General features: G+C 40.9%; 1 protein-coding gene across 1 annotated transcript; it reads right to left on the bottom strand.

Moving 5' to 3' along the window:
- Positions 1-226: 226 nt before the first annotated feature.
- LOC310934451 (BTB/POZ domain-containing protein 3-like) lies at positions 227-4,487 on the bottom strand (the record flags this gene model as incomplete). The annotated part of the gene is made up of 4 exons (XM_083898182.1): positions 227-1,259; positions 1,484-1,602; positions 3,297-3,387; positions 4,180-4,487. The coding sequence occupies 4 exons, from the start codon at positions 4,485-4,487 to the stop codon at positions 227-229; spliced, it is 1,551 nt and encodes a 516-aa protein (XP_083754308.1).
- Between the last annotated feature and the right edge of the window lie 22,426 nt (positions 4,488-26,913).

The raw sequence follows: 26,913 nt of genomic DNA, 5'->3' as shown, positions 1-26,913 counted from the left end.
ATCATCTTGAAATAAACCCCAGTCCTACAAGTGTTCCTTTTTTTTTTTTTTTACAAAAAATTAAAACCACTGTATCCGAGACCGTTTTCCTGGTCTGAAATCAAATTTTTTTTGCAATGTAGTGACAAAAATAAATAACATAAAGTGATACGATGCAGAAAGAAATCAGTTTCCAATTTTCATTTTAAGTGCTTCGAGAACGAGTCCAATGTGTGCACAGGTCATGTCAAGCATAGAAGATGAGCTCTGGAATCTGTCCCCCCTGCACCCCCGTGCCATTAGTGCTGTCTGAGGAGCACTGGAACTGAAATGTTACTTTCCCACTCTGCACCTCTGTCATCCCTTCCTGCCCAAAGTAGCTGAGCTCGTTTCCATCCAGGACCACGCTGGCAGTGTAGAACGTATCGGGCTCGATCTGGACTGGATACTCAAACCACACCGGGAAGGTGTTGCTGGAACCATCAGAGAAGTATTTGTTGAGGTTTTGGCCCAGAAGTACTCCTTGACGTTTCAATTCAATTTTGGCGCTGTACTCTGCTGAGCCACAGCTAGATCCATACAGTCCAAACCCAGCTATGAAAATTCTTTTATCTACCGCAAACTGTATGCTGTCACAGCGGCCCCGGTAACGCCATTGATTACTTCTATAGGCACAGGACTGGAACCTGTGGCAGCGCTGGGATGCCAGGCCCTTTCTGGGCTGGCTGACAAACTGCAGGTCAGGTTTTTTGGCTGCTGTGTACCACAGGAAGATGTCGTTTGTCTCGTTAAGTGTCAACACCCCCGACTGGGCTGCTCCGTTGGCAAAATCATCCAGATCCATTGTAGGGATACGTATCAGGTACATTGCTTTGCCCAAAACCTTGCGCTTGTTATCAGTTGAAGAGGTGAGCTCCTGTCTCTGGCACTCAGCTTCGGCCCAGCTAAGCACAGCCTCAAAAACCACTATCTCTTTAGCGTTGAGCGTCTCTCGCTGTAGGATACTCTCCAGGGTCTGGGCGTCGATGTCACAGAAACCCTCCGAGCCTAACGCCAGCTCTGCCTGAGCATCAATCACTTCCCAGCAGCGCTGTGTCAGCTCCGGCTCCTCGAATAGGCAGCTCTGGGAGAGTAACACACAGGCATTCTTGGCACTCAGGCTGGTCTCCAGGAAGTTGACACAGGCACGTGCCAGGTGAGGGACAATGTACTTCTTGGCAGCGTAAAGAGTGGCCAACACTGTGTCAGCACTCAAGTCAATCTCATCACAGTAAATATACCTGTTGACATAAATGTTTGACTTTCTTAGGTTCACAGATCAAGCAACGAGCATAAAACACACATCTGGCCGCAAACATTTGGTAAACTAATGCAAACAGACAACGTCTATAGCAGAAACTACAAAATTGTCATGTCATAATATATGAAAGTGACAATATTGGTTAGTAGTTGAACAGGGCCATACAAAGAAAGTACAGGGTGTTTAAAAATAGAGAATCCTTACTTCAACATTGCCAGAAATGCTCCTGGTTCCACATCTGGAATGTGGATTTCGTCCTTGTTTTCAGCCAGTTCGCCATAAAACATGGCATGAAACACCGAACTGCCCACCGCCAAAACATACTGTTGGAAGAAGAAGAAGAAGAAGAAGAAGAAGAAGAGAAAAGAGAAGTGAAAGAGAGAGATAAGAAATGAGTAAACCTTTGAAAACAGTTTAAAATTACTTTGTTTCATGTGTGGCTCTCTCTCTATACAGAAAAAAAAAACATTCAGTGTTTCAATTCAAATAACCTCTAAACATTTAACCTGTTGAGTTCTCACATAATAACTCACATAATGAGCATGAGCAGTGCTCATAAGTTACTTATGAGCACGGATTTCTATAGAAGAAGATTGCTTTGGACAAAAAAAGTAAAAAGTCCAGTCCAGAGCTGAACTGAGTGCAACAAAAGTTACATTTACAGAAATGAATAACTAAAATATGAGTTTATGGTGAATATGGTTTCAACATAAAATATACAAGACCGAGTGTGAATCATGTAATTATTCTCATTCAAGGTCTTTGTGCACATGTCTGGTTTTACAGTATGGATTCTCTGTGTGTGTGTGTGCGTTTGTGTGTGTGTGTTACTGTGTGTAGGTGTGTGTGTGTGTGGGTGTTTTCCTGACAGAGGGCACACAGACTTTCTCTTGAGTGATTAAATTGCAGTGAATTTATTGTGAAGTTTGTAAATATGTTTCTGAAAAATAATGAGTGTAGGGAAGTCAACTGAGATGATCTGATCTGGGCGGATTCAAAGATGTGTACACACATAAATGCTTATTAGAATAGGATAGAATAGAGTCCCACCTCTTGACCCATTGTGTTTTTGCAGATTTTTACAGACAGTATAATGTTGTATTATTTTAGCTGCTGGCTGCATCCTCCATCTTGGATAGGATATCATTTTATTTTGCGACTTCCTGCCAAATGTACACAAAAGATATTGCTCTGCCGGATGTCGTAATATCCCATTGGCATAATGTCTCAGCTTAAAGTGCAGTCAAGTCGCAGACAGTGACCTTCCATAATGCTCAGCAGCTACCAATAATAGATAATAAATTTGATGACTCATATAAGGATCGTCCGACAGTGTAGATTTGGATGGGATATCAAGCCAAATTCATGGCTTCTCAGATAGAGAAGCCATTTTAATTGTGGTCTCATTACAGCAATTATTTATGTGAACATCTTGAGAGACTTATGAGGTCAGAGGGTGGACTAAACAAAGAAGTCGGCATATGGTGACTTGCAGTTAACTACCGGGATACTACCTGGGCCTAGTTGCAATAAACAAAGCTATTTAATGTTGATGTACTTCAAAGTCGGTCTAATTCAATCAAGTAAATGAGTACAAAACCATTCCTTGGGTGTTGAATGTTCAATGTTTCTCTGCGTCTCACCACCGCAAATGTTTTCAGTCTTCAGTGTTGTAAAGTTGAGTGATTTCTTTTGAAAAGCTGAGCTCAAGAGGAGACAAAGGAGATATATTCTATGAGCCGACTGCTGAGGAGGATATGTTCTCCTCCTTCATTCATTCTGTGCCTCTATCTTTCAGCCTCATTTACATAAATAATTGAGGACTGTCTCAAAAAGACACATGGTGCGGAAGTGAGAGTGGAACACAAAGGATTTCATTTTCATTACTGCTGGCAATGAGTTTGATTATTTTTTTTGTATGCTGATATGATATGTGGCTGGAGGATTGTTTGTGCGTTCATTTCCTCCTGGAAAAAAAACATGTTTTTTTTTTTTTACTGGTGGATGAAATTCTTACTCTGTGTCCCGGCAACCGCTGGGTTCTTCCAGTCTGACCCACCAAAAAGTGAACATCTGCCATCAGCTCATTGTTGAACATCACTGAATTTCTATAAAGGGAGGAAAACACACAAAAGATAAACAGCAGGTGATGATATATATTTTTTTTTTTTTTTTACTGTGGACAGTGTTGGATAACGAGATGTTCAGTGGAACTTTCTGCTATATATGATCGCTCTTCCACTTTAGCAAAGGTCAATTGTGAAAATAGTTATAGTATTAAGAGAAACAAGTCTATTAAAGAGCGCACAAAAACGGAAATATGTCATTTGTATAAAGACAGCAAAACAGCACAAAGAATGAATGGAAAATCCCACCAATGGGACCAACAATAAAGCTGTGTTCATATATTATTGAGTAAGTGGAACATGTCACAGGAGTGATGTTGGAGAGACAACAAAGACGGGTCAAAAACACACATTTTGCACTGGACAGCTGGTGTTTTTTTTTTTTTTTTTTCTCTCTCTGATATAGGCCAATGTAAATATTTTTGCTTTTAGTCCAGAGCAGCCTCTGCCTGTTGTGCATATCCAACACACCCGGTGCCTGTCCGCCCTCTGTTATGTCAGAACAGCAGAGTCTGCAGGAGCAGGAGAGAGTGTAAACAGAGATTATACCCCCAACAGACTGAGAGGGCAGGGCACAGGGAACACCCACCCATACACTCTCTCACTCTCTGCTCACACACATACACGGTACTTAATAAATGTAATGCATGTCCTGACCAGGACTTTATTTAAAATGATGTTATTTATAACATCTCCACTGAATTGTGCCATTGTGGAGTGAATCTCCACTGTTTGGATTAGCAGTTACTTCTAGTTCTTGCTGCTTGCACCTACCTTTCTCTTATAGTGGAGTACAGTCCCTGCCAGTTGCAGTTCTGAATGGTGTTGTTGTTGTTGAGGTTCTGCTGCTGGTACTGTTGCACTGTGGTGGTGGACGCCGGCTTTTTGGTGGGAAAAATATCTGCTGCCATCTTCTTCTTCTTGCTCCTCAGAGTGATTATCTCATAACAGACAGGAGGCAGCTTGGAGCTGCCACTGGCATTCCCTTTCTTGGAGCTCTTACTTGACTTGCTTTTCACCGACTCCGGAAGCATTAAGAAGAAAGTCAGACATTTCATGTTCCTTCCCTTGGCATCGACCATGAGTGTTGTTCAACTGCCGAGCAGTGGGAGTTCATGCAGAGAAGGCATTCACCGGCAGCAGCAGCAGCAAGTGAGGGAGGACCAAAGGGGTCCTTGGGAAAAGGACAGAGACTTGAGCTGAACTCGGCAGTGCAGTAGTGAAAAAGAATGTGTGCGAGGATTCAACCAACTCTCTTGTTTTCCTCACTGTTCTGCAGAGGTGGGCTCAGCCTGGGGGTCCAACAGCACTCTACCTATGTGAAGTTTCATCTGCTGACAGAGAAGCTCTTGGGGTTCCCATCCCTGTTTGTCCATATTGATGCGACCAGCTCTTCAAATCTCATCCCCTCACTCCCTCCCTGCTCTGCTGAGGTTGGCCTGACAGCCCCAGATTTAGTACAGCTGCAGTGGTCCTCAGTCGGAGCAGCCGGTGTTTACTCAAGTCCTTTCTTTTGCCACTTTTATTCCTTCTGTGCATCTCTCGGTCTCCCTCCAAATGTTGATCCGTCCTTTTTTTTCCCCCTCTCCTCTCTCTAGCACTTGTTCTGTTTTTCACCCCCTCCTCTCCTCCATTGAGCAGACTCCTTCAGCAGGATGCTGTAGCTGCGGATGCTGTGTCGCTCTGCTCAGCTGCTCGTTCTGCTGACTACAGAGGTTGAATGGAAGAGTGCAGAGGAGATAGAGAAACCCCCCCCTCCCCTCCCCTCCCCTCCCCTCCCCTCACAGCACAGTTCTCAGCTCTCTCCGGAGCACAGCCAATGGCAGCGCTCAGCGGTCACGATTGGCTAATGCAGCCTAGTGCAGCACATGCTTGAATATGTAATAGTCAACGTCTCCATTAAAGTGACAGCCATGCTTCTTAAGAGTGATATATTAATCTGTAGTTTTACTTCGTCTGTTTGCTTTACCTGAAACTTCAGTATTTAATAGTAGTAGTGCTTCATATTAAATCACACAGATGCAAACATTTAAGTTAAACAATACACAGCAGTGACTGAATAGACACAGACGGAAGCAAATTGCTTTATCTGTCCTTCAAGTGACATGAGAAAAAAAAAAATGACGAAAAAAAATAGAAATCTCGAGTTTCAAAAAAAAAAAAAAAACATTATTTGGAAAAAAAAAAAAATTCAAAAAAATTCTGTTGTTTTTTGGAAAGTCGAGATCTAGAGATCAAAGTTTCTCTGTACAAATATGCTCCGATTTCAAGACAAAAAAAAAATTAATATTTAAACATACATTACTTAAATGTATGTACACATTAAATTATCATATTTATATGGAAATCCAAGTGAAGCCTATTTGGCCTTCTTTAGAATATAGAATTCATTTCTGGAAGCAAATTCACTTGCCTGTCTTCTGGCATGCAAAGTGAATTATTATTAGCATTAAACATGATATGCATTATTTTAAAATAAATAATAATATTGCAATTCATTATAGTGGATTTGTATTGTCATAATAACATCTGGCACCACAGCGAACACAGAAAAGGCCAATGTGCTCTTTTTAAGGGCAGAGTTGACAGTTGCAGGTCTTTATTTATGAGCTTTGCACAAATGTATTCACAAAGAGGTGAATTTGTAATTTGTTAGCACATAAGCGGTACTTATGCCACCAGAATATGACAGTGCTGTGTTTTTGCAACAAGCCAGTGTCGCTGGATCGAGCACATTTTGCATTTTAAATGAGTGAAACTGTTCTGTAACAACTTGGACCTTTTTTTGGGGGGGGGGGTAAAAATCAGCCACTTCCAGTCCCAACCAATGTACACTTGTACTTAAGCTTATGTCTCTTCAAGAGTACACGGGGCTATAAATGTAATGCACTCTGCACAATGTATAATGCATGCAGTTTATTTGTACTCCTTGTCGAGTTTGGCCTGTGCACGGGTGGTTTTCTATTTAAAGCCATGGGATGATTTAGCTTTTTTTTCTTGTTATTGGTTTGAAATGTGGAGAAAAAAAAGCTGTTTTTTTTACATATATATTTTAAAGGGATGGTGGAGGCAGATGATCTGTTGGAGCGACAGCTAAATGAGAAGAAGAAGATTCTAATATATTTTAAAGAATGCAAAACAAACAGAAGAAGACTAGCAGAGTGACTTTTCGTGAACCACTGTCACTATATAGATTTTTCCATAAAGCCTAATTAACTGTCTTAGTGTTTGCTCCGCTGAAGTGCACTGGTCCAATAAGCCCCCACTGTACAGTTTGTTCCGTAGAACAGAGAAATTTGCTTCGGTAACGTGGAGCCAACATTACAGGGCATCGTGCTCTCAAATTGCAGGCCCCTAGAGATGTAGAGATGTTACCTTGGTAACCACATCCACAAGAAACAGCAGGATAGAAATGTAGTGTACGGGGGGGGGGGGGGGGAACAGAAATAATAACACTAATGTTGCTCTGCAGCTTTGAACCATTAAGTTTTTGACAGTGAATCCAAAGCAATATACTGTGGTAAATATTTACGCTTTAAATTTCTTGCTATTTCATAGTCACCCTAGAGCTCTTATGTACAAACCGCTAAAGTGAAACATTTAAAAAGCAACAACTAGAGACGGAGAACGCATGTTAAACCAACTGTGACTGATTTATCTGGCATTGTGGTCCAGGAGGTGATAAATAGGATGTCGTTCCATATTACCCAGACTGGTTTCCTGCTTTCTTTAATTGCATTTTCCCTCCATTCATCAGCAGAAATTCTAATCTTGTTATTCACACAATCGGAGGTAGGAGTGAGAGGAGGAGGAGGTAATGATGGCGTTGCCACGGCGTCAACATCACCTTTGTCTCACACTTTGTCATCAGGCAGTCGCACATTTTCGCAGAACAGGAAAACACTAGCAGCGACGTAGTAGCACAGTAGTCAGTGTTACAGTCAACGGGAGCGTTTATCCTGAGTAGAATGATTATTAAATCATGTGTAAATGAACACAAATACTCAACATAATATTTCAGCTGTCATCACACTAACACTGAAACTGTCAGTAGCAAGATATTAAATACATTAAATATACAAGGCACATTTCCCTCATTGTGAACGAATCAGTGTTTGAAAAACTTCAAAAGATGAAGTTAAAAAGCAGCACAATTCCAGCTGCGCCTTTGGTGATTACTTCTTGATGACAGTACTCAGTGCAGCATCTTTATCTTGAGAGTAGTTATATCCTGCAGAGCACCTTCCCCTTTAAGTGACTGTGGAAGTAACTGCAGTTAGAGGCGATTCAAAAAAAGAAATAGTTCCGGAGTTTGTTTCGCATCTTTATCCAAGAATACAGTCTTTCTTTCTGAGATCATACAGTATCTATATTTAAAGTTCAGAATTCAGCTTTGTCTTTCTCTCAAATGGCCCCTGCGCTTTCCATTCTTATTTTGAGCACTGAGTTGTGATCCTGTGTAGCGGCCGAAGGCTGATCTGCAGAAAAGCACCTGCTGAGAAACTTGGCTGAGCACAGTGCAGGAGAGAAGAGGCTGAGAAATGAACTGTGATGCAGCTCTGGCACATGGACACGGGGACAGGGTCCAGCAGGTTGTCCAGTGTTCCTCCCTCCCTCACCACCACAACCTCCACCACCCACCCACAGACACCTACTGCCTGCTCCTCCAACACTATTAAAGCAGGCAAGTACACCTGACAGGTGGAAGGGGGGGGGGGGTGTTGGAAGTCATGGCATCTGCCCAGAGAAGGGGCTCAGGACCTCTGAAAAGGAAAACTGTTTCTCAGCAGGGTCAGGGAGAGAGCTGGCAGTCATGCACTCATGGAGCAGTGTGAGATTTGTGCACTTGTGTGCATGCACAATGTTTTTGTGAGCGAGGGTGTGTTTTATACTTATCTATATGGAGTCTAATGCATTTATGGAACTAAAAACTGCACTTTAGTCTGTAAGTCCTCTCTAATACTGTCTTTCTGTTTTTTTTTTTTCTGTTTTTTTTGTAAGGACCAACACAGCAGTCATTTTTTACCTCAGATTAAGCCTATGTTACCAAATTATCTATTGTTCAACATGCATGTACCAGTGTCTTGCACAGCAAATGGCCTAATGCCATAGATGAGATGATAGCCTCTCCTTTGGCTTATACGATCAATATGTCACAATCGGAAGATGTATGGGGGTAATTTTACTTGCCTGGAGCGCACAGAAAAGCCAGAGACTGTAGCTTGTGGCAGCGGGAGCCACAAGCCCCTGTGAATCAGAGAGCACACACGCACACACAAACTGTATTTTTGTATAAATGTGTATGTGTGTGTCTGTCTGTCCTTCTTGCATGTGTGTGTGTGTGTGTGTGTGCGCGCTGAGTGCGTGGACTCAGTAATGACAGTGTAGGAAAGACCTTCTAACCCTGGCCCACCACATGCTCACACGCTGACTCCTACACATTATACGGCTGCTCACTCTCTCTGCGCTGGTGTACAGGACTTTATGGCCATTATTTCAGATGTGATTAGTATTTTCGCGAAATGGTAAGCGGTGGTATTTTTAAATGTATGACGTAATCCCTACCTGTGGTTACCTCTGTTATTGTCCCCTTATTTATACAGTAAGTCATTGGTTTGATGATTCAAATGATTCGATCTCAAAATAACTCAATGATTAGACAACGATTAACACCAAAGCACTTTATTTGATGGCTGGTAAACACTGCAACGCACTTGCTTGCACTTGAAATTTACAGTCAAAGATTATAAAATAACCTGCAAAAGCCAACAACTTGAACATTGATTAGAAAGTGTCTTAGTTTGCCCCTGTGCAATTGTTTTTTAGTGCTTGTGCGCCATGTGAGAGCAAACAACTTGAGAGGCATAGCAACAGTAATTAAGTGGGTGGTCAGCAGTGAAGTGATGTCGACTCGTGCATCCACTGGAAGTGGTAGTAAACAAGTTGTTCAATTTTGCATGGTAGAGCTCATACTCGTAAATGTGAATCTGATCTATCTTGTATTGGGAACATCGTGTACTACTTCTGTCTATAATATCTGAGCTAAAAGTATTATTTTTTTTCAGACAAAATCCGGCCATTACTGGTAAAATCTAGTGGTGCCAAGCAGTGGACGGGGGCTTTTTGATTCTGCACACAGGAGCGGGCAGGCCATGAGCACCTGCTGTTACACAAGTGGTCAGTGAGCTGTGGGAGGGGTTCAGAGTAGGTAAGGGAAAATAATTTTTCAGATTTTTCAACTTCAAAGAGAACAATTTTAGGTGGGAAGGTTGTTGCTCAATGGAGATGGAGATGGAGGGGAAATGCTGAAATTTCTCTGGAGACATTTTTTGAAGGCGAAATGCAAACAGTGTTGCTGTTGCGTGGAGAGACTGAAGAGGCATCTGTGAATAGCATTTAATGCTACCAGCAGTACGGGGGTTGATTGGGGTGATGCACATTGAGTTCAATCCTGTAGAGCTCAAGATTGTGTTTGATTATTACGTATTAGATTCAAACACTGTGTCACACGGTGGTGTAGTGGTTAGCACTCTTGCCTTTGCAGCAACTCTGCATGGAGTTTGCATGTTGTTCCCGTGTGTGCGTTGGGTTTCTTGATTTCCTCCCTCAGTTCAAAAACATGCAGATTTGGGGATTGAGTGAGTGAGATTCAACACTGAAAACGTTCTTATCCTGTCCATAATTCTACAACCACGAAAGATCAATATGTGATTCATAAATTACAAACACTTTTGGCAGCAGTGTCTGTTTTTGCACTCATTTAGAAGAGTAATAACTATTTTTATGAGCTCCTATCGTTCATTAAAATCACTCGTGTGTACTGTAGTCAATTTTCATAACCAACATTGATTGCCCTGCAATGCTACTGTATTCTAATGCAGTGGAACTACTCAGACTAAAACTGTGTTCGCAGAGTTTTCCACAAAGAGATGCCTCTCGAAGTGTGGGTGTTGAGGTAGCCACATGGGGTTGTCCAGCCCTTTTTTTTATCACTCTGCTTTTAAAGTATTCCACTTTCAGTGAAATGTATCATATCATTAGTGGTTGGGGAGGTTGTGAAGTGAATGTCCCCATCCCCGAGAGAGCATCACACGTTTCTCTGCTGACTCAGGTTCAGATGAAGCAGACTTTTAAGCCCTGTTCTGCACCTGGTCCTTCCTCAGTGTTGCCATATGAATGCATTTGTGATATCTTTCTGGCGAGGTGTAATAAGATGCTTCTCTAAACCGATAGTAGGTAGAAGTTCAGTTTAGTACAAGCCATGGTTGGAGGTAGAAGAAGAAGACGGTACAGTGGAATTGTGTTTTCAGTTGTGAGAGATGCAAACATCAACAACAACGCTCAATGAGAGTACTCATGATATATGCGTACAGTCTCTTTCGAAATGTTCAGGTGTTGTGGAAAGAGCTGACTTTTCCATTTTTGTAAACAAATGGAGGTGAGGAAAAAAGGAGATACGGAAGCGCAGCCATCAGTCATCGCTCCTACACAGTATCCTCTGCTCCATCACTCAGTTGTTTGAAAATATTAAATATTCCAGTGGAACACGGTGAAACTCTGGTTTTCATTCAAACCAAACACCACTGAATCCCATTGATGTTGTACACACTGGCCTGTAGTTTGTCATGTCTGCATCCCAATCAGCTGCAGGAACTACTGTATGTGTATTTACATTAGACACCCATGTTGTAATAATCTTACTGTATCCTCTGGTTTTGCTTTTTTGAAGCACTCATCAACAACGTGCATGTCTTATATTGTAATAATTATGTACACGAGTATCTAAATGGACTCCTTATGTGTTCAAGCTGCACCAGAGGAGCCCCGGCGGAGCAGATTGCTGACCAAGCACATGCACGCATTGAGAAATAAAGAGCGAGAAAGAGTGAGAGAGAGGGAGCAGACGGATGACAAGAGATACAGAGACTTGTTTGTGATGAGGGTCCTTTTGTTGAGAGAGGAGGGGACGTCTCCTTACTGTCCAAACAAAACCGCAGAAGAATGGCAGTGGGTTTGACAATAAAGATGCGCTCGGCTGTCTCGGTCATATCCATAGATTGTATGCAAACAGAGAGGGTGAGAGGCAGAGAGTGAGGAATATTGGTTTGTAAACATGCAATTACATGTTAAAAATCCAGACCCTGCAGTCTGTTCACTGCATATTGAGATTCTGTATCATTCTGAAGCTGTAGGTGGTTGCAATGTGGACATTTTACAATATGAAATGTGTGTGTGTGAGTGTGTGTGTGTGTGTGTGTGTGTGGGTAGTAATCAACAGAAACTGCTGGGCAAGAGAAGGTCAGAGAGGAGATTGGGTTTTCTGAACTGAGTGTGAAAACAGTCTCCATAGTCAGCAATGGAAAAGCAAAAAGTGAGATATGGTTCTGTGAAGCACATGGGAAAAGCCCTTCAAAGCTGATTCTTAATCCTTTTGTAGCACAGACCTCCTCCCTTCTCCTTCCCTTAGTTTAATCTCTGACACTGCATTAACATTTACATTTTTCACAGCAATTTGAATTCAGCGTAAGCCACTACCACCTAGATTTATTCATTTATACTAATTACCTACTGCCGGGATGGGAGTAGAAGGTTTAACCTTCTCACTGCTAATTTCTCATGATTTTTTTTTTTTTTTTTCCCACAGCCACACCGCAGCCCCCAGGGCGATAACCTGACCTTTTCCAATTTTATTATCAGCAACACAAGCATGATGACACAAAATGACACTAATCAGGATAATGTGTTGCCATCTTTGAAACGTCCAATGATTATGAACATTGACCATATATGTGACCTCGCCGCGGTAAAAGTAGCAACAAGTCGACCCAGCGCAAATGGGGTAAATAAATAATACTACTTTTTATTATTTTTTTTCCCAAAATTAGGGATTTTCGTTTTTTTTAAAAATTATGCAAGTTGAAGTTTCAAAGAAGCCACTACATGTTGAATGAAGATGGACAAGGAAAAACGCAGAAGAACAAAATTGTGGCTGTACATCTTAATGAAGACAGAGGCTTCTGGTCATGCTGACGCTGGTCAATTCTGCTATGTGAGTGGACTTTATGGTACGCGTTAGCATTTAAGCTAGTGGACTTTAGGCTAACGCATTAGCATAAAAGTCAGCAGACTTCATTGTCGCAAATGTTCTCCAACAAACGGAGGGATTATTTAGCGGCAGAAGAGAGCAGGACATAAGAATAACTGGACACATTGAGGAACAGAAACAGTAGTTAGCCTCTTATTTACCTTATATCCTCTTATGGGGTGAGTTTTCATTAACGTTGTTAATCTATGTTACGTTAGTGTTCATTCGAAGTCAAATACAGGGATTAAAAACATGTTTTTTCATCACTGTCTTTTAATAATCCACTGTGCGTTTCAGAAAGTTATGTGGCTACATTGTTATTAGCTAGCTCCAGGGCCGGCCCAAACATTAAATTGTATGGGGCCCCAAGCTGAATTTAACATTACACGGCAGGGCTATTTACTGTTATGTTTTCTTTTTCCCCTGGGACTTCGAGAAGGAGATGTAGAGACTAAATGTACTTTATTTTTTGTATTTTTGTAGATTTTTTTTATTTTTATTATTGGTCGGAAACATGCAGTTAAAATGCACTTGTTGACACAGCTATTGAATCAGAGAGCACTGAGTATCACTTTATGTTCAATAAACAGACACAAATTAAACTTAAATGAGTCTCATTGAATTACACACATTCACTTTTCTGAAGAAGCTCAGAGGTGACAGGTACAGTAGCAGAGTCGAACATTTACATGTATGCAAAGACCGTACACAATGCCAATCACACGACTGAAAGATCCAGGTGTTGATGTTGTTGCTGTTTGCACTGAGCCGCAGGGCATCTGGTAATTTCTCAGCATAAATAATTTCTGTAGACCTTGTGAAAAGGTCAGTGGTAAATGATGGATTATGGCTTGTTTTAAACTCACATATATTTGCTTTGATTATGTGTGAGCCGTTTACTCTGTTTACTTTGTTGACTGTTCGGAAGGAATCTTTCAAAAAAAGTTAGCTTGCATGGCTGTGCAATGGTTGACACCGTTACATCGCAGCAAGATTATAAAACGTACACATCAGGTTTCACGTCAGGTTTTGGGCTGCTTTTTTCTCATATCCTTCCTCATATCCCCTTTTCAGCACAAACTAGGCAATCTAATGGAGAAAAAAAAATCACCAACTATATAAACACACCTGAGCAAAAAGTAATAAAAAAAATTTAAAATCCCATTGAATTTGAGAAATGTGGGCCAATCTACACATGAGTGGTCGTAGCTGGAGAAAGATCCAGAGCATAGTGAGCACTCAGCATTTATACCTGGGGAACATCCCTTTCAGATCTCTTTGTCTGGGAAGGGGTCTGCCCCTCTAGGTCGTGCTTTCACACCCCTTTGCCTACGGGGGGCGACTCCCACAGAGGTATCCTGCATATGTTGTAGTTAGGTGCGAGTTGGGTCTAGACATCCTAATTTGAATACACCAAAAGACCTGGTATATTGTGTTAGAAAATGGGCGTTGGGCAGTTGTAGCTCTGAGACAAAGAAATTGAATTTACCATTACAATCAACAACACATAAGAAGACAAATAAACAACACATATTTTAAAGCCTGAATATGTGACCTATAAACACACACACCCAGGATGTCCATATAATAACGTCCATATAATAGTTGTGTATTATTCACGGCAATTTTACCATGGGTGCCGCGTGAGCACTAAGGGTTAAACATGGTGTAAAATGTCAGTAGTTGTTTGTGTCTATGTATCAGCCTTGTAATAGCCTGTACAGGATATACATCTTGCCTTTTGCCCACAGTTGGCTTAAATTGACTCCATCTTACTTAGGACACTCAAGGATATGCAGTATAGCTAACTGATGGGTGGATCTATTTGCTCATGCTGTGTGCATCTCTCTGACGTATCCCTGACTGCACTGACGCACAGTTAAACACCTTACATACTCTGCACAGAATAACAAGTGATGTTACCCTGAAGTTGTGCCATATTTGTGGTCAAATAAAACCCTTCATATTCCCAAAAGTGCTAATGTCAGTACAATATAATGCCATTGAGGGTACAAATCAACCTTTTCAGACTGTTTGCAAACTAAGCTGATGCTGCTTTTAGAGCTGCAGTTTTTCTCTTTAATTTCCTGATTTGTTTGACAGTGGGTGCAGCTCTGGTGGGCGGTGTAAAAGCTCACATTCACCATGCCAAGAGGAGTGCATATGCCTGTTATGGGAGAGAAAAAATATTGTTGCAGTATAAAAGGATAATATTGTCTTGTAGTTGTTTTTCTTTTTGTTTTTTTTTGTATGGCCTGGCATAGACTCACTTCTTCAAGACAAGTTTTACATTTCCTTTTCCAGGATACGTGGGTGTACAGTGAGTTTCAAATGAACTGGTCAGGATTCATCTTAATATGAACATACCGTTACATAGATCTACAGATTATGTTGGGTTTTAAGAAATGACAACACATTTTTAATAGCCAAAACCATATTAAAAAGCTAATTTATGGGGATTTTACCTGTTTAAAGTAAAGCTGCCTTTTCCCAATATCTCCCATCTATCTTCCAAACAGTTGTGCACTGATAGCTGCAGTGTTTCTTATACTGTACCATAGTTCTGGTGCAGACTGCCTCTACTATATTCCACCCATGAGTGCTGTGAAGCTGATTTATAGGAGGGAGGATCCCATGAGCTGCGATCAGCCCATTTCCATCAGTGTTATTGCAGCATGACAACATCCAGCTGTCTCCGATGTGCCACCTTTGGCCAACGGTGTGCTCGTCAGCTCAGCTGCTTCACTGGTGTGGCTAAAACATGTTCATGCATACATACTGTAACACCATGTCGCTACACAAGCTGACACACACACACACACACACACACACACACATATACATACAATATCACCAAATGAAATGCATGGATTTTTTTTGTCATGGAGAGGCTTTGTTGTGAGATCAAATATGGTGCATAAATGTGCTGCTATAAATGTAAAAATAGTGAAACAGTGACCGTGAAACAACATGGTTTTGTCACAGTGAGGTGTTAAGATGCATCAACACACATCAGGTGTCTATATTTGTATTTATAGTTTCTTTTTATTTTTATGTTATTTGGCTCGGTCTCACTTGTAAAAGAGATTTTTTTTTTTGGAATAACTTCTGTGGCTACATTTACCATCCGACAGAAATCAGTTGAGTTTGCGACGACTTGGATATCCGCGAAATTATCCGTACATTTACACACTAATTAGTCCAAGGTTAATATAAAATGAATCATTTGATTTCCCTTCCATCTTTGCATTCCACAATTCCTACTAATTACCAGTCTTCAGAGATACAGTCTGTGACAACATGTCATATAATCCTCACTAGTTTTATTATGCACACCAAACCAAACAATAATTACTCACTGCATGTGACTTTAATTGTGCAACATACAAGCAGTTGTAGGTAAGTGGTGTACGAGACACGTCTCCATTGAATGATCTTAATATGCTTCCTTTTTCAGAGAGAGAGAGAATCACACACAATAACAGTGTTGTCTCCCTCTCTCTCTTTGATGCCTCCTGTCCAGCTACTACCATATGGTATAAAAACATTACAGAGTATCCTGATAAATTGTTAAGCCAGCTGGCTACATTTGATTTCGCTGGGGTGTTCAGCATTAAGGATATCATTCTTCTTTTGTTAGTTATTGACGATAATAAAAAAGACAAATAAGTAACACTGCCGATCCTGGAGAGGATGAATTGTTGTCTGGAAATGGAACATTATTGGCTCGTTCTGTATTTGGAGGTCGTCTGCCATAAAGTACAAATTGTACTACAATCATTGTCTGTTGTCTTCAGGCTATACTTTTTTTTTTCATCTGGGTCCCGTTTTGTCCGAACAGGACGATACAGGCACCAAAGTTGTTTTCCCGGAACTCGTTTATGGATTAATTTGTATTCAAACATGGACACATATCACTCGTGTCACAGATACGGAGCTGTGGATACACATATGACAGTGATCTAAAACGTGTGATACTCAATGAAAAATAAACGTTTTCTTTTTCATTTTTAGAGGATATTTTCGAAGAGAGGATATCACAGTTCTAGCTTTATCTTTTCAACATCCCCAGCATGCCGTCATGCTTAAGCAGCCTGCTATTATTAGCATATTAATGTCCAAGTCTATTATGTAAGTAATATATGCCACAGTTTAAGCTTTATTGGCATTTAGATTTACATATTGCAACCCAAACGAATGACCCATCTCCTGATTAATGGGTGATATGGGAATTAGTTTTACAAATACCTTGAACTTTAGTTTTGACCTGTAATTAGTTGGTTAATTGGTCATTAAAAGTGACAGTCTTGAATAGTTTCATGTAAATAGCATCACGTAAGTCGATGTCTATCAGCAAACCTGGTCATACGGTGTTAAATGAGGCTACGCTCTTAAGAAATAAAAGTGCTTAGTAGAACCATATAAGGTTTTTCAGCTTGTCCTCATAGGAGAACCCTTGTTGGCTCCAGGTAGAACCTTTTTTTTAATAAAGGTTCCACCTGGAACCCTTTTGGAGGGTTCCACCAAGAACCCTTTTAAAACCCTTTATTCATTAAAGGGGTTTTAAAGTGTTCTCTGGATCAAAATGGTTCTTACTGGAACCATTAGTGTTACCAAGAACCCTTTAAAAAACCCTTTCTTCGGGGAAGGGATTTTCAAAAGCAAATGGTTCCAGGTAGAACCTCAGCCCTTGTAGAAGGACCCTTTCGGAACCCTTATTTCTAAGAGTCTATGAACTCTTTCATATGGGCAAAAAGTGCCTTATCGTGACTTAATTTGCTGTGTTTCTGTTCTAAAATGTTTAGGGGAAGCTACAAACTACACTATGATAAAGAATTACATCTGTAATGCCAAAGACAAGCTGATGATGTGTGATGTTTCTCTTTTTATGTGATTCTAACACTCAATCAAGAGGCTGTAATCAGAGTTTCTGATGGACACAGCTCAGTCATACAGTGAATGTAACTGTATTTCTTATGTTTTAACTTAACCACGGCTAAGTTCTGTTTTCTTGGCAATTACATTTTTTTGACAGAGCGTGAAATAAAAAAAAGAAAAATAGTTTTTCTTGCTCTGGTAGGCAGACGTATCGATTTGCAGATTTAATATAACACTGTTGAATATAATACAATATATAATATTGCGGGTTCCGTGCAGCTGAGGAACCTGTCCAACTTCCTCTTATCAAGCTAAGAATAGCATTGTTACCGCAGCTGCACGATAGTGGTCGTAACAGAAATGTTTTCCTTTACTGCACGAAAATGCAAAAGAGCGTGACCAGCTGTTAAAGTGCGTAGGAACCCGCTCTGTTGCCCTTTATTTGCCATTAAATATAATCAGCAATGATCACAACAGACACTGATGCGTACAGGTTTTAACATGTTGCGATTCCAATTCGCCGAGATCAAAAGCAAAAGATTTGGCAGTCGATGTTGATTTGTCACTCACTGAAACAACGGCCTCATCGTCGGGAGAACAGTGTCAATTGAAATGCCGTGTCATTTGGCAAACTGCTGATGTGTGAAATGCAATAAAAGGGGGATCAAATAGTTTATGATTTCTTCCTCTCACTGTTGTTTTATTTCTTGTTATCAAAAAAAACAGTTATTGCTTTGTAGCCTCCCAGAGGAAACCTTATGAAGACACTCTTCATTTTTCATCAAACAGAGGTCTGTACGAGTAGATAAGTCTATTCAGGTTTAATTGGCTGTTAAATGAACCTGTGGAAAACACAATATCCACCCTGTTCCTTTCTTTCCCACTGAAATAGCACAGAGATATTGCACTTGAAGGCAGCACTCCAGTGCCAGTACAACTGTTCATACTCTGCACAGTTGGGTTGTTGTCTGATCTAGTACATTGTATTGGTTTCTGAATTTTGCCGACAAACCCCATATATGCAAATCTCTCGATTGACTTTCAAGATTTAAACATTTTCTGTCACATTTAGAGACATTGAATGTGACACAAAATGTTCTGAAATCTTAAAAGTCACAGAAACCTCTTTAGTTTGGTCGATTTACAGTGCTTTTGTGACTGATCAGCCGTGTTAGACTTGTATATACAGTAATCACAGTGGTAATGACTGTTGCTGAAGTAGCACACTGTTCCCTCTCCATTTCTCTTCAGTGATACTCTAGGTAGAAGATTTAAAATGATAGAATATGTTGTGAGAGGGGGGAAGAGCCAGTTTCGGCCTCCAGGATATGGAGGAAGACTGATTGAGAAAAACGCAGATCAGATTCTCTGTAAGTTTTAAAAGTGTGCTTATCTTAAAGGCGCCATATGTAAGAATGTGGCCAAAAATGGTTACTACACTCAAATTCAAAATACAGATTTCTTTTAGGTTTTGTTTTCTCCGCCATTGTAGCTCAGACGCAACTGGCAACCCCGTGGTTGCTCGGCAGCTGAGACTCTACTGACTGCAATGATTGGTAGGCGGCGGTAGGTGGCGCCACATGCCAAAACATGATTTCAAAACATAAGAATGATTTGCGGTCCGCAAAAGTTTTTTTTTTTTATGTGAATATTTTGGCTGTACTGTTGTTGTTGGTGAGTTCAGTATGTTATATGAACATTATTCCTGAGTCTCTGTGACATATTAGGAGGATTTTATGGCCAGTTGCTTTAGATATATTACATAGTGCACCTTTAATTCTGGTGATCTCTGACATATTTTTTGCTTGTTTTTTTTTTTCTCAGGCAGATCCATAGACATTTTATATTTCTCTCAGTTTGCCTTGTGCGTTGTCATGTACGGTGACTCGCATGAAGCACAACATACAGTATTTACCATTGACTAACAAACCTGCAGTTTTTCATGATACACACATTTATTTTGAAGAGGGTGTTTTAATCACACCAAAGACATAATTAGCAGGCTTCCTCCACTGCCAGTGTTGGGAAGCAGACTTCTTTAAACATATGCCACTGCAGAATACTGAATACATGCCCTATCGTGTATTTTGTAGCGTATTCAAGATTAGATTACTCAATCTGAGTAACATATTCTGAATGCTTGGATTACTTTTATTGCATAGGTCCATTAATTTTCAGTGGAAGCACTGGCACTATGTTAGACTATCCTGAACCTATCTTTAATAATAATAATGATCACATTAATTAATTAATTCACTCATGTATTGTCTACTGCTTTTTATTGGACATTGAGACAAAGACTTAAAATCTGGTACTTGTACTTCATGTACAACTACAGCGTTTGTTTTGTTTTTTAAATAAACCTTGTGTACCTTGTTTTTCTTCCCTTTAAATTGTTAATACACCATTTCAACATGCAGTAAATTGTAAATGACTGCCAGTTATTGAAAGTTATTCTGGGAAAATGGGCAAAATAACTTATTCACGGGACATTATCTGGCCCTTTTATGGTAAAAAATAAGCCAAAAAAAAAATAGTCCAGACAGACATTTGGAGACTTAGGTGTTAAAGTGTTAATATAAGTGTGGACTGTGAGTTTGCTGTGTCTTTTTATATTTCATATTTCATATTTTTATATTTCAATGAAACATCCCTGCACGTAAAACAGAAGAGTACCGTCGTGTGATCTCTTGATGTCAACAATGTAACTGGATTCTAAATGCCACCAATTTAAATAGTAACTAACAGAATGCAGTTACTCATAATATGTATTTTAAATAAGTTTGTGGTTCATTTGCACACAGATTGCCTCACGGGGTCACATTGCAGACATTTTGAATTAAAGCTGCACATCTATTAAAAATGTATGGTCTGTATGAATGTGTGACCTACATTTTCTGTGGGAATACATAAATAAACAAACAAACATTGGTTTAGAGAGGGTGGTGCAAATCTTCAGAAGTGGGACACCGAGTCAACTAATGACATTATAACAATACTTTGGATTTCACAGCGAAACAGAATAATGGAGACCAACCCAGTTTTCGCTCATCTCCCTCACTGCTGTGTGCAATATCTGTTTAAACTGGCCACTCCCAGTTTAAGTGTATATTGTGACTCACCCCTCTCTGCACCCTTTAGCCACAAAGAATGCATTGGCTTTTAATGTAGTGTAGTTTTTTTTTTTCCAAGTGGCAGAATATTGACAGAAGGTGGCTTTTGGAGTCTTTGTCTCATTGATGGTGATGTGGCCCTTCTCTCTTATTCTGTCTCAGACATAAGTCTGTCATTTTCTTTTTTCCCCCCCTGCCTCTCTTTGTGCATCCCACCCCTCCACCTTGTCTGCCTCGCTCTGATGTCTCTGTTGATTTCCTCTTCATTCTGCCATTCATTCGGTGTCAGGCACTCTGGCAGCGAGAGAATAAAGGCCACGAGTAACAAGGCGACGTCTAAAATTCACAGAGGGAGAGGTTGCTGTGGCTGTTGAGCATAGACTGCAGCAGGCTTTCTCTGGCTGTTTGAAAGTAAACCAAATTAGAAGTTTGAGTCGAGAAATTAACATCAATTTGTCATGTTAATCACATGCACGTAAAGGTCACTCCCTTATCTCTCCCGTTGTTTCCTGTGACATTAGTTTCCTGTATGGAATCTCTCCATAGACCACTGAAACAGTGAGATAACACACGGTGATCAGAGAGTAAACCCTTTCCTCTTGATTTCTGCAAAGACTGTACTATCTATAAATCAACTCATAAACCATGTGTTTCTTACCCTCTGAGTGTGTGTGTTTGTACCCATTTATGTGTGTATCTGTCGTTGTGTGTGTGTCTAAGTTCAGGCAAGGCTGTTGGCTGTTTATATGAAGCAGAAGAGTGTATCCATGCTGAAATGACTAATTGGGAAATACAGTGTACAACCTAATTTGATGCACTAAGCAACGTATTCCCTTTGCATAAATAACTGAAGGTTTATGCCCCAACTACCTCACGTGTGGCCGCTTACGCAGCTGCAGCCATCGCGTCGGTCATTTTAAACCCAATCCTGGATCACGACACTCTCTACACAGCCTTGTGAGTTGTGTTTTTTCCCCTCGGGGACTCTTCCTCCCTCCTTCTCCACCTCTAGACTGGCTACTGCCACAAGCTTGGCGTCCAAAAGCCTTAAAAGAGGCTTCTTCTAAATGAACTTGACAGCAAAGCCAAAGCATGGTGATATGGGTGGACATGCAAATCAATATTTTACGTCGTCAGCCACTGGTTGGCGGAGCATGGGGACAGGCTATTGAGGTGCAGCCAATACTGTCAGTGATTTAGACCGGATGAGAAGTCAAGCAGGACCAGTTGATGCTTATGGGCTTCTTTTTGCACTCATATGATGTATATTACAGAGGTTATCAAGAGCCAGGTAGTCAGTCTGCTCTGTAGTAGTTCAGCTCACATTTTAGAGGAAGATGAATTGGTGGGTGCCAATCACACTGAAATAACATCTGCACTTTGTTTATTCACCCACACACGCCGTAACTGTTTGCATTCTCATTGTAGAAAGAATCAGTGAAAAGCAAAGCAGATGGGAGGCGTATGGAAGCAAAAAAAAAAACAAAAAAAAAAAAACAATTCCCCACTCGCTGAATTGTACCATTTAGTGCCACAGAGCAGCTAAGCAATGTGTCACAGCAGTGGCTCGGCTGATGCAGCTTGGCAGCCCTATGAACAGCAAACATGTCATTCAGTTGTAAATGATGTTACGTGCAAGGTCACCTTGTGTAAAGGTTGGGAAGGAGGAGGAAATGAGCTGAGGGTGTAATTCATCTCCACATGTCAGCGATATATGTCACATGGTGGAAATCGAAGCGCACGCAGTTAAATTCACAGATAGCACAAACAAAGTGCAGATGTCTATATTTATGAGCCGACTGAGCTGTTGCTTTTTAAAGACTGTCAGTTCTGCTTATTGCATACATTTTTTTTTTTATTGTTAATTTCACTTAAACGTAGCTGTTCAAAAATAGTTTATGCAGATGCTGTAGGCTGTATATGTCGTCAGGATGTGTAGCTGGTGTCTTCTGATTGGCCGCTGCTAAATCTCCATCCTCGTACGTGACTTTGAACTCCAAACCATGCTCCCTCAAGGATACATGTCTTAGCATAATAGATACAGCTTAGGAGTCATTGAGATGTGGTCCCTCCACTCCTACAAACACTGTCAGGCAAGGAATTCCCCCTGCCCCCCATACCAGCTCGCTGCCAACACAATGCCAACTCTGTGCTGGTCCAGCTTTGGCACCCTTGACCACTGACTCTATCTAATTCACACCTCCCCCTCCCCCAGACATGGATGATTTGGTGAGGCAGTTTGGTGATCCTGTCTGGTATCATTACATGTAATGATGACAGAACGGCTGAGCAGGAGATGGTGTATTCTGGGTGTCGTTGTTTGTTTTTTTTTTCCATTTCCCATGAAGTATCATCCTTTTGTTGTGTCCTGTGCCAGACTTAGGTAGACAGGGAAGGTCAAATCCATCCCCGGGGTTCCCAGCTGGCACTGACCCCAGTGACAAGGGTGTTTTGAAGCGATGGAGATGTTTTCAGGCTGGATGCACAACTGAGCCAGTGTTTACTCTCCTGTCCATTTGCATCACTAACAGTAGACCTGAGTGACATCAACATGAAGCCACTGGCACACTGTGCTATTGCTTTTTTCTCCATCTTCTTCTTCTTGCTACTCCTTGATATCCTGTGCCACAATCCTCACACGGTGCAACAGATCTAGCGCAAAATACACAAACAGCTGCGACACAGGACACCCAGTAAAGTAGCGGGAGTGGCACACGGTGTGGTCTTCTGCAGCTGTAACCCATCTGCTTCAACGGTGGAAAGTTGTAATGAGTGCTTGTTTGAGTTTCTGTTGTCTTTCTATGAAAACAGTTTGGCTCTTCTCCTCTGACATTGTCCTCTTTTTCTGATCATTCTACATAAATCCCCCAAGGTCCCCAAGATGCTCACACCGGCCTGTGTGCCAAGTGTGTCCAATTGGTGATGAACTTCAGCAGGTTGTCTTGACAACATCTGCATGTCTAAATGCATTATGTTGCTGCCATGTGTTTGGCTAATTAGAAATTTCCGTTAATGAACATTTGAACCCCACAAAGTAATCTGCCAGTGTGTGTTACAGTAGTGTATATTTAGTGGAGGAAGGCAAATATGCTATGTTGAACTGGGTCTTTAACTCTGAACCAAGTCAGAACCTCCAAAACAGCTTGAATGCCATTTCTTGCATATATACTATACTGTGAATCTGCAAGCTGAGGCACAGCTTTCAGGGATTGGAAATGCATTATACCTGTGGATTTGCATCGTCTGACAAAGTTTCAATATATCACAGCGTGGGTAATACAGTAGTGCTCCTGCTTCCCTCCACATTATTCCACCACTAAAAAGCATCTTTGAAATAAATGTCAGTGAAATTAGCTACAGATGGGCCACTACAGTGCTCATCTGAGCAGATAATCAAGATTACAGAACTGTGAATTTGCTCACTGAAGAAGCTGTTTTTTTCCCCCTCTCTTAGTTCAAGTTGGTTTTGCCGGGCAATAACGTTACGGCCATAAATGTTAAAATCTTTATTGTTATTTTCAAAACAGACCTGGATGTGCTTATTTAATATTCAGGAATGCTCGTGGAACTGTGTGGTCCTTATATTGCATAAGCACAACAGGGTTCCTCAGCCCTGCCAGCAAACGTATAGGTATACCCGATGATGATCACAATGACCTGATTTCCTGTATCTCCTGAGACATCTGTGCATGATGAAGGAGCACAGTGCATCAGGACTCCATTTCCTTTTTCTGCAGCATGTCATGGAATCAATCCTGCCTCTAGATATGCTCTCCATAGGGAACAAATCAAAGAAGGTGCAGTGGTTTAAACTTGTTTGTCTTCCTCTCTCTTTCTATCCTTATTTGTGAACATGCCGCATCTATCCGTCTAATATTTTGCCATCTTTTCTCTCCTTCCTCCTCAGACATGATCTCTCTTTCCTTCATCTCATGCTGACTTTTTTTTTTTTTTTTTTAACGTGTCTCTGTCTCTCTTTTTATCTCTCTTCTCCTCCTCCCCCTCTCTATCCCGTGTCTTGGTAGCGCGGCAGCTCTTGGAGCTGAGGGACTATGATTAGGACAGAAAAGAACTGGCTGTAAGACAGAGGAAAAACTCAGAACTGGGTCATCATTGTTTCTGTGTGAGGGCCCACTCTGCAGATTAAAAGCTTGAAGACGAGAGGAGCAAACAACGCTCAATGCACCACCAGGAACCTGAGACATTTCTGGTCTTTACAGACACTCACGCAAAAGGACGAATCGGAACGGCATCATACAATTTATGCAATAAGAGCTGAATAAAACATGCTGCTGACCTGCTTTTCTCTATCTGAGCCTTTCAAGTTAGGAACCATCCCTTGGCTGGCTATAGCTGAGTGGCAGAGTTGCAGCACAATCACACAAGTTTAGCAGTCGTAAAAAGCGTGAAACACGGAGGTCATTACGTGTCATGGCGTAATAGTATTTCGACACTTTCCTCCTCTTTCTCATGCCCTGTGTCTCTTTCATGCACTCAACTCGCTATCTGTCTTTCACCCTTTCAGCAGATTGTCTGACACGGTCTGTCCCACTGGCCGACCATTCAGCGGTCATCATGCGCATCATTTCCTCTCATCATTCCCCCCCAGTGTGCTTCTCCAGTCTCCTCTGGCTTGTTCACTCACCATCAGCCACTCTCGGTAAAACCCTTTTGTTTGTGTGTTTGTGCCTCAGTGTGTAGTATACAGAAACAGAGGCAGTGTAAGTACAGGTGTGCATGCGAAACACATACAGGTCACAATTTCTTTACATGTGTGTCCGTGTGACTAAATATAATGGGACGTATAAAGTGTGTACTGTGGAGTAAAATGGGCTCTGACATTAGTTAAAAAAATAACCAGAGCAAATCTAAATTATGTTTTAATATTTACTGCACAATGTCTAATTTCCCCTGCAATTCAGACATATTCTGAATTTGCATGTCTTCTTAATGGACATAACATCAGGGCTAGCACTCAAAATGCAGATATCTAATACTACAAAGGTGCTGCTGTGGAGAGAGAGCTGTGTAAAGGACCTGTCTGTACAGGCTCAGCTAACAAGCCAATACAGGTGCTTGTCCATCAGCTGTTCAAGCTGGAGCTGGAAACAGGGGGAAACGCTATCTTAAACAGGATGTAACACATCAGCGTGATGCCTTACATTTCTGTTGCTTGCGTCAAATCCTGAGTGCTAATCGGAATCAGCAGAGCGACTTTCCAAAACCGTCAAGGAGCAAGTGATCAGCTGTGCTGAGGAAATTGCCTGGCAGTCTCTGCAAACATGGATACTTGTGAAACGTCCTTTTATGCAAGTGCAGGATTTCACTGACTTTCAAGTGTGTGTAGTGTTGATGGCAGGGAAGAATACTGAGTCTTACACTGCCACCTAGAGTGTAAATGCAGATGGTTCATGTGAGGAATCTGTGTGGTTACTAATGCGTATGCCATGTAATGCATCTAATAGACATAGCTCTGTTTCATTTGTCAAAATTGTATTCAGATAACAGTATTGGATCCATAATTCAATATGATTTTTTACTCCTCTGTAGATGAACCTATATCTCACAGCACAGAAGTAATAACCAGAACAGATTCTGGTTCCAGAAACAGCCTTGGGGTTTATAAATGAACTACTTGTTCAGCGTGTGGGAAGTTTTTTGCGTTCTATTATTCAAATAAACTCAGCAAAAAAGAGAGAGAAAGTCAATGATCATAGCATTTGGCTTTTTTCTTTTCTATCCTTTTATTGTATTTCCTTTTCTTTTTTTTTCTCTGTAGCCTGCACTTCAAATATTCCAGCGACTGTTTGACGATTATGTTCCACAATGATTTCTTCTTCAAATCACCATTTCCATCTTGCTTTAATTAAAGTATTTATTGGACAGAGACTTGGGCAATTATGTTTGATATATTTCAGACAAAATGGATTGGAAAATTACCAATATCACACGCTGACCTTTTGCTGTCGCTGCTTTCTGGCAGCACAATTCCCCCCGAACATATTTATCTCCTCCAAAGCACACCTGAAACTACATCCTAATGGCCTTTTCATTGGACTTTTAATCGAACAGCAAAGAGAGTGTTAAATGTCGCTCAGCTGCGTTTCAGGTCCTTATCATCAACCATGCACATGCTAGCAATTTTATTTTTAATCACTGTAAACAATCAATAATCTTAGAAATAAAATTGCTAAGAAGAACTATATAAGGTTCTTCAGCCTCATAGGAGAACCCTTTTGGAGGGTTCCACCTAGAACCCTTTAAAACCCTCTATTCAGGAAAGTGTTCTCTGGATCAAAATGGTTCTTACTGGAACCATTAGTGTTACCAAGAACCCTTGAGAAACCCTTTCTTCTGGAAAAGGTCAGAAGCAAATGTTTCCAGGTAGAACCTCAGCCCTTGTAGAAGGACCCTTTTGGAACCCTTATTTCT

Source organism: Microchirus variegatus, assembly GCF_963457635.1.
Source record: "Microchirus variegatus genome assembly, chromosome: 11".
Classification (NCBI taxonomy): Eukaryota; Metazoa; Chordata; class Actinopteri; order Pleuronectiformes; family Soleidae; genus Microchirus; species Microchirus variegatus.
The sequence above is the reverse complement of the archived record's forward strand: the minus strand, read 5'-3'. Positions and strand labels throughout refer to the sequence as shown.